At 39.3% G+C, this 9042-nt stretch overlaps 1 protein-coding gene across 1 annotated transcript; it reads left to right on the top strand.

The window, feature by feature from the left end:
* Window positions 1–209: 209 nt before the first annotated feature.
* On the top strand, window positions 210–8257 carry LOC131432478 (uncharacterized). The gene is made up of 3 exons (XM_058598784.1): window positions 210–389; window positions 7096–7489; window positions 7590–8257. Exons 1-3 carry the CDS (start codon window positions 326–328, stop codon window positions 7798–7800), a joined length of 669 nt encoding a protein of 222 aa, XP_058454767.1. The 5' UTR covers window positions 210–325; the 3' UTR covers window positions 7801–8257.
* Window positions 8258–9042: the final 785 nt, after the last annotated feature.

Raw genomic sequence — 9042 nt, 5'->3', positions numbered from 1 at the left:
TAGGTGTCCAAAAAATTTGAACATGTAGTATAGGATCGTTAGTTGGTTGAAAGAACCAATCAACAAATTCCCCCATATTGTTAGCCGTTTGCTCGTTCCTTTTCGGAGTATGCCACATACTTTGAAAGCTCTGCGGTGTGAGCTTTTGTTGCCGCAGCATATAATAACATACTTGACACGGTGTGCTTCGTTCAGTCATCGATAGGTTTCAGATTCGTGAAGACGTACACTGAGCGGTGAAGAACAGTTACCGAAGGTAGAATAACGGTGTTTTGAAGAGCTCCAGAAGCGTTTATCGAAAGTGGTTCAACATTCATTCGAAAATATGAAGAAAATACTTCTAACCAGTGTGCTTCTTGCAGTGATGTTTTGGGAGGCTAAAACAGAAGGTAATTTGTAATTTTTGCGGCACTAAATCATTAATTTGTATGAAGAAAAAACACTTAGTTACACCCGATGAAAGTGAATGCAAACGAAGCTGGAGAACCGCAATCGTAACGGAGTGCAGTGTGTCGAAACCGGTTAGCTCATCCGCAATCACGTCTTTTCATTGTTATGAGTCGCGTAAAGCCGGCTGGCGAAGCTTTGGTGATTAATTTGGCGTGTGACTGTAATTGTTCATTCTAGTTTCGGACACATTTATACCAAATTTATTTAGGGCAATCGTACCTATACTATTCTTATAAGTGAAGGTAAAATATTTAGTTGTTTTCTCTGACAACAATCATAGAATTTAGTTGAATTAATTATCAATGTGTTTTCTTCGATCTGAAGAACTTACTGTTTAGGAACATAAACCCAATATTGGGTCGATAGTTCGAATTGGGCAAATTTTTGGAAATTATGTGGTAAAGGTTTCAATACTTGCACTTCACACCACTCATAAGAAGTCGTACTGACTTATTTGGTTCTTTTTCTCATTTTTTATCCACATCGCCATTGCTCCTATTGTGACGAATATTTCATTTTGATTTCTACAGGTGCAGATAGTCTGCCAAATGAGGTGTTTCGATACAAAATGTAATAGTTTCGTCATTTGGAAATGATCATATACTTTGAAGTTATCCTTTCATTGATAAAACTGATTTTTTTATTCAATAATATATTTAATAACCCACACTGATTTAGCTCTAAGATACTGAGGACGTTTCTAGTACTAGTACTTAACACTAGGATAATTTCTTGAATTATAACATTGTTGTACTTGGTTCACGTCGACGTGTGTTGGCTGAGCACCGCAACTCTGAGAGATCTAGTCTCCAGTTGGTGGTCGGCAATAGCTGATGGAATGAAATTGCATGGGGATGATGTGGGTACTTATCGATGGTAGTTGTATTCTTTTGTTCCTGTGGGCCGCGGGATGATAAAACTGCCGACTTGTGGTTTTTTCCATAAATATGTTTGTTTCATAGGCAATATACATCACGATACTCCACGCATGTCCAAACGACATGATCAATATCGCGATAACCTTCGCCACAAGCAAAATGATTATTCTCGGAAAGTCCAATTCGAAGGAGATGTGCATCTAACGTGTAGTGATTGGACATGAGTCTGGACATCACACGAAGTCCCTACTCACATCCAGTCCCCTGAACTATGCCTTTGTCGATATTTTAGGAATAATTGAGTGCATCCACCGACCCAGATCATCTCTATCCCAAGAAGCTGGCCAGCTGGCAAGTATTCTTTGGCGGGACGCGCTTCAGAATTCGTTGAAAGCAATCGGTCTCTCATAAATTTCACCCTCAATAGCACCACGTTTAGCTAAACTATCGGCTCTTTCATTGCCTGGAATGGAGCAATGAGCCGGGACCCAAACTATTGTGATTTGATAATTATTATTCAATATGTCGTTCAGGCACGCTCAAGAAAAACGGTTTATTTTTGCCAACAACGTTTGAGAAAATGGCTTCATTTGCACCCAGACTATCTGTGAAGAGAAAATAATGGTTTGGAGATAATGTGACGATTACACTCAACCTATAATGAACTGCTGCTAACTCTGCTATATAAACAGATGCAGGTTCTTGAAGCCTAAATGAGACCGAAACATTGTTGTTGAATATACCAAACCCAGTAATTCGTGATCCGTCCGTGTAAAATATTTTCTCAGAGTCAATATACCTGAACTTACTTGTAAATATTTTTGGGATTTCCATCGAGCGTGGGTGTTCCGGGATTCCACGCGCGCTGCATAGATGTGTCGAAAAATAGAGTTGAGTCAGGGACATTTAGGAGGGTGTCACGGATAGGAATATATCTTGAAGGGTTGATTTCCTGAGACATATGGTTAAAATATACTGTCATGAATCTTGTTTGAGATTGAAGCTTAACTAGCCTTTCGAAGTTATTAATAACTAGGGGATTTAGTACCTCACATCTTATTAGCAGTCGCGATGAAAGATCCCAAAAACGATCTTTCAATGGAAGAACTCCCGCCAGAACTTCAAGACTCATTGTATGTGTCGAATGCATGCAGCCTAAAGCAATTCGCAAACAACGATACTGAATTCGCTCCAGTTTGATAATATGAGAGTTTGTAGCGGAACGAAAGCAAACGCATCCATATTCCATCACTGAAAGTATCGTTGTCTGATACAATTTTATTAGATCTTCCGGATGAGCACCCCACCAAGATCCTGTTATTATTCGAAGAAAATTTACTCTTTGTTGGCATTTTGTTATCAGATACCTAATGTGTGCTCCCCACGTGCATTTGGAATCAAACCACACCCCGAGGCATTTGAAAGTCAAAACCTGTTGGATCATTCTTCCCATCATATGAAGCTGAAGCAGCGCGGGATCATGCTTTCTTGAAAAGACGATCTGCTCTGTTTTCTTCGCAGAGAACTCGATACCCAGATGAACAGTTATCTAAGGTATCTTGCAATGGTTTTTGCAGATCAATAGCTTTGGGTCCAGTAACTGAAACTACGCCTTCATCGGCCAATTGTCTTATGTCGTTTTCGTTTTTAAATTGCACTACACTGGTGTAACGAAAGCTGTATTGAAACCGTTCGTTTTTACCAATTGCAATACGCCAGTGCTACACTTTTTCTGCACCGATGCCACTGGTGTAGCACTCATCAAAAGTTTGTTCGTTTATTCATGCCTCAGTGTAGCACTGCACCGGTGTAGTGCAAATTGAAAACGAAAACGCCATTAGTGTGCATGGGGTTACTAGGTAGCTGTCAATGTCATTCACGTAAAAATTATAGACAAAAGGTTTTGCAAATAATTATTTATAATCGCTGGAAGTCCATGTTGATGGAGTTTGTATGAAAGAACATCAATGGAAACTGGATCAAATGCTCCTTCAATGTCTAAAAATACAGCTGCCATTTGTTGTTTTTGAGCGAAGGCAACTTGGATGTCAGACGAAAGTAATGCAAGGCAATCATTCGTCCCTTTATTTCTACGGAAGCCAAACTGACAACAAACCGTTCGTCTCGACCCAAGTGTTAAGACGTCGAAGAATAATTTTTTCGAACAGTTTTCTGATGCAGAACAACATTGCAATGGGTCTATATGAATTGTGATTGGAAGCTGGTTCCACCGGCTTTTGAATGGCGATAACTTTCACTTGCCTCCAGTCAGGTGGGAAAATATTTTGCTCAAGAAACTTGTTGAACATTCCAACAAACATCTTTTTGCAAGGTCGGGCAGATTCTTTACCAAGTTGAATTTAATTCTGTCCAACCCAGGAGCGTTATTGTTACAAGACGTGAGTGCTATGGAAAATTCCATCATTGAAAAAGAGGCTATCAATGGAACCATTATTTGGAAAAGATTCCTTAATAATGCTATGCGTAGGAACAGAATCTGGACAAACTTTCCTCGCAAAATCAAATATCCATCGGTTCGAGTATTCCTAACTCTCATTTCCTACGTTACAATTCCTCATTCGTCTGGCCGTATTCCAAAGAGTGCTCATTGAGGTTTCTCTTGACAAACCTTTGACAAATTGTCTCCAATAGCTACATTTTTCAACCCGAAGTATGCTCTTGTACTTGGTGTCTAAAATAAAGAATTTTTCAAAATTCTAAGGAGTCCTCCTCGTTTTAGAAACGTTTTCAAATTATTTTGTTTCACGTGTTCAGCATCTGAGCACTCTTTGTCCCACCAAGGGTTTGGAGGGCTTCTGTTAGACGATGGAACAAGAAATCGTTTAGTTTGGGCTTGTTCTGCGGCCTCCAGAATCGAACAAACGAGGAAGTCATATTCTTCAAGTGAGGGAAGCTGTTCCATTCAGTTCAAAGTACTTGAGATACTACTTTGGTATTTAATCCAGTCAACATTTTTTGTCAAATCATATGGAATATTAACTGAATTAGCAATGCGTTTGTTACTGCTAATTGAGATGATGATTGGTAAATGATCACTACCGTGTAAATCAGGAAATACTTTCCAGGTGCAATCTAGCCGAATTGAAGTCGAGCAAAGAGATAAATCTAATGCACTTGGAAATGCATGTCATGGGAGACGACTTGTGATGTTGGAGGTGTTGGTAACAATTTTCTGTAGTTCATTGAGAATATTTTGAAACTTGTACATATGTAATCCAGCTCATGCCTTCAATTGCTGTCAGAGTGCAAGCGTCATACAAAGCTAGTTACATTTGATCAAATCAAGCCTGTTAGAATGAGTGCGATGCAGTCAACTTGTATCGCATCAAAACGCTTCGCAAATCGCGTTCTCGATGCTTCGCTTCGCGTGACGCTTGCTCTTTGATAGTGCTCTAAGGTCGCAGACAGAGTGAGGGCGAGAAACTGAGCCGAGATTCATGCTGATCGGAAGCGGAAAATGTACTTACAGCAATTCAAAGGGTTCCTGTCAGAGTGAAAGCCGAACAGATTTCTCGCTTGTACTCTGACAGGGTCTCTTTGATTTGCTGCTAGTATCATTCGCGCTCTTGGTTTGCTAATGTCAGTCACCAGCTCAGCTCAGCTTCTCGCGTCCACTCTGTCTGCAGTCTAAGGTCGCTGTCAGAGTACAAGTGTAACGCGATGCGTTCAGTTGCGCATGTGAGTTAGTTTCATTTGATCAGAATAGATCTAGTAAGAGTATTCAGCAAATGAAATTCCAGTAGAATTGCACCATACTCTAAACATTACATCACAGAAAACAGGCATCTAAGTTAGAAAAAACTTTTTAAAGGAAATGTGTAAAGCATACAAGTGAATGTTAGACATATTGTCCAGTATTGCATGATACTAAAAAATTACTATACTATTTTTAAATTTTCTGTTATCATCATCCGCGTTTCGGTTTCAGTAAAAATTGTAACAACATTTAATTGGAAGGCTGAATCAATAATCAATTTAACTGCTTTGAAAATTGGCAAAACTTTTACTGATTTGGAATAAAGTTTACTTTATAGACTATGTCAGCGAATAAAAATCGAATGTTCCGTAATATATTTAAAGGATTAGCAGAAATCCGGTAGATTGCGAAGGGGACAAACTTTACAAATTGTTTAACCAAAGATAAATAATAAAGACATGTACGTGCTTATAAATATTTTTAAAAAATGTGGTTCGTTCTCGGTACCTTCTGAAACGACCGCTCTCACCGCTTGGTGGAGCGCGAGATTAATTGCATTGTTATCATTTCAACCAAAGTGTGCCATAAAATCTCAATATATACAAATGAGCTACCGAATCGAAAGAGTTCTCACGGTTTGACATTTGCATTATGGATGTATGATGGGAACTCAGCAGTGCAACCAATTTATCACCATTGGTGCCAGTTTCACGGAGGACCGTAGATGTGCGCCACAAAAAGATCGTGACTTTCTCATGTCTGGATATTCGTTTGTGGTTTAACCCTCCGTCTGACTGATGGGTCCAGGCGGACCTTTTTCGTTTTTTATCATCAATTTTACATATTTATAATTTATCTATCGACTAGAGGTTTCAGGTAGCTTCCCAAAATTAATTTGGCTATCTATGCAATTTGCAACATATGCAATTTGCAACATAGACAGTGTCCTCGAAAAGGACGAAAACGGCTGGTTTGAATCATTACCGTGGATCTGACTAATGGTATCTGGCTGGACCCATACATTTTGTATAGAAAGACATACGATATAATTCTCCATTCTAACCTCTGTATTTCTCCATTTATGTTCACACCGTACATATACAAGTGTTCATTCATAAACATACAAGGGTTTTATTCTTGCTTTCGCGTTCTTTCTATTCTATTATTAGTATTACTAGCCCATTCACCACTGAACATAGTGTAAACGAACACTTGACCTGAGGAACTGGTACACACTTAGAATATTTCGCAGAATTCGGTAATTTTTTACCGAATTTACAACAGCTGAACGTTCGGTAAACAGTTCGGTAATTGAATCGATTAACGATCGTTCGGATATTTCTGAATTGTTAAACAACTACCGTAAACTGTAAACCAAATGGATCTAACGAAGGGTTCGGTAATTTTTTTTGTGTTTGTTTACTTTTAGTTAAAATTTTAAATTTGAATGGATTTTCGGATTTCACTTAATGTTTTGTGCTGTTTTTCCACCTCACCCATCTCACAATTCCCTTCCATGTTCCTTTTATCCTTCCCTTCCCACCAGGAAATTGATGAGAAGCTACGGCAAGGCACAAATCTCCAAATAACTAGGGGAACGTGCCACTTGAGCCAATTAGTTCTGATTCCTGATTCCTGTGTAGATTAATCATAAGTTCTAGAGAATTTATAATTAGCAGACGATATAAAAACAAAAAATCATATAAACTTGAGATGGTCGTGTAAGCCTTTTTTCAAACCCGAACCCGATCCGTACCCGATTGAAAATAAAAAACTTTTACCCGTACCCGACCCGAGCCCGAAATAGTTTTTCTTTCAAACCCGTACCCGAACCCCTAAAATGTCCCGATACCCGACCAAATTTTTTCTCGTACCCTTTGAAAATAAAAAAATCGGCACCCGTATCCGACAAACATAGCTTTTTCTGTACCCGCACCCGACTAATACCCGTCGGGTTCGGGATTGGATCGTGTTTCGGGCACTAATACCCGAAACCGGATAATCTCTATGCTCAACTAATCGTTTCCATTGTCAAATTTATTTTTCTAGAAAGTCTTTTCGAGCAAGATCTGGGTGACCAGTTCAAGATCGATGCTTCGACGCGAGGTGTGCAAAAAGTTAATCTCCGCTGCGGTGCCGATTCGATGAGAATTGAACTGAAGACCGAGGAAGACTTCGATGGTGTTATGTATACGAGGGGAAGCTTCTATAAGCAGAGTGAACCGTGTTTCGTCAAACCGAAGCGTGCAGGAAAATCGTTGGAGATGAAATTTAACCTCGACCAGTGCCAGACAATCAACGAGGGTGAAGTGTACTCGAACATCGTTGTAGTTCAGCATGATCCCGATCTGGTAACTCCGGGAGATGCTGCGTTTGCCGTAGAGTGTGACTTCCGGAAGCCACGTGGGGTAACCGTTAGTTCTCAGTTCCAGGCTAGAGATAGGTAAATGTTTAGATTCATTGATGATAACCAATTTCCAACGTTTACGCTTTTATTTTCGCACATGATACTACAAAATTACACGAATATTCACCAACTCCAGTGTTACACCTACATCGCGCATCACACTGACAAGTCCAGATCCTTCGGCACCCACGCAAGAACACAACGAGCACAATTCGGTTTATAGTGACTCGGATACAGTTTCGTTCGTGCCGGGCCACTTCGCGAATCAAACCGCTGACGGAAAGCGAGTGAAGGGCTCGGTGGAGACGGTCGAAATTTCATCTAACAGAATCACTGATGAACTCTGAACCAACAAATAGCATTATTTATTGAACCATTATTTATTCGATTCTTACTAATTCTGATTCTCCTATTTTTCAGGCCTGTCTTACAGAAAGTTAACGCCACTCCCTCCCATCCTTCTGAGAACTAATACTTTTTTTCCGAAGTACACTATTAGTTCTAATCCGATAGAATGCCAAACAGGACTGATTTCCATGTGCACGTGAAAAACGTATTTTATTTGCAAGATATTAGCATTATCTGTTAACTAATTATACTAACCCGTATTACCAGAGCATGCCAATGGTAGCTGATAGTTTCTAGTATTTTAGAGGGTAGAATATAGACTAGAATCTGAGTGTTATTATGAATAGGAATGATCGAAACGTGTCACTGTTGTAAGCTGACATATGAAGCGCTTAATAATGAATTTACTTGATGCATGCGTACATTTGTGTGAATGGGAATGTTACCGTAACAGTAAAGGTGAATAGAAATAAAACAAAACATTCAAATACGGTTGTTTTATTTATTCAGTTCAACCGCTTAACTACATCATTGAGAATATCGGCTCAAATGGCAAGAAATTTGTCAGTTCCTAATTTTGAATGGTTTCCATCTAAATCTGCATCCAATAATATAATTTGAAGTGAAGGAATTGTAAGTAGTTTTCACGTAATCCATGCAAAAGTGTACTGAAAGGTAAGTTACATCTACTCGACAGTGTCAAGTTTCGTTCTCTCGATTGAAGAATGGCTAACTTATTTTCAGTTTATCAGCTCACTGTTGAGAGGTTTTCTCCTTCTTGCAGACAACAATGGACAGTTCAAAGGAAAAAAAATATCCAAAAAACTTATAACTCAGTAAAAGCTAGTCAATTAATGAATACAACATGGTATATTTTTGTTGAGGGCAAGCCTCTGGATGGCCCAATACAAAATTTCATGACAATCTATCCACTAGTGTTTGAATAACAACTGATCGTGTCAGGCGAGTTCTTGTTTTCATCAAGCCATGGAAAAAGACGAGTTTCGTGTCCTAATAAAACAGCAACGGTAAAATTGAATGATTTTTGATACAGATTGGTCCACCATGCTCCGTATTCTCCAGATCTGGCCCCCAGCTATTCTATTTCCAAACCTGAAAAGGTTTCTCCACGGAAAGAAAATTTCGTCGAATACTGAGGTCATTGCAGAAACGAAAGCCTATTTTGAAGGCATCAAAATGGGCATCAACGGGCATCAAAATGTTGGAGGACCGATGGGTCA

This window comes from Malaya genurostris, chromosome 2, assembly GCF_030247185.1.
Source record: "Malaya genurostris strain Urasoe2022 chromosome 2, Malgen_1.1, whole genome shotgun sequence".
Lineage (NCBI taxonomy): Eukaryota > Metazoa > Arthropoda > Insecta > Diptera > Culicidae > Malaya > Malaya genurostris.
Note: the sequence above shows the minus strand (reverse complement) of the source record. Positions and strands in the feature narration are given on the sequence as shown.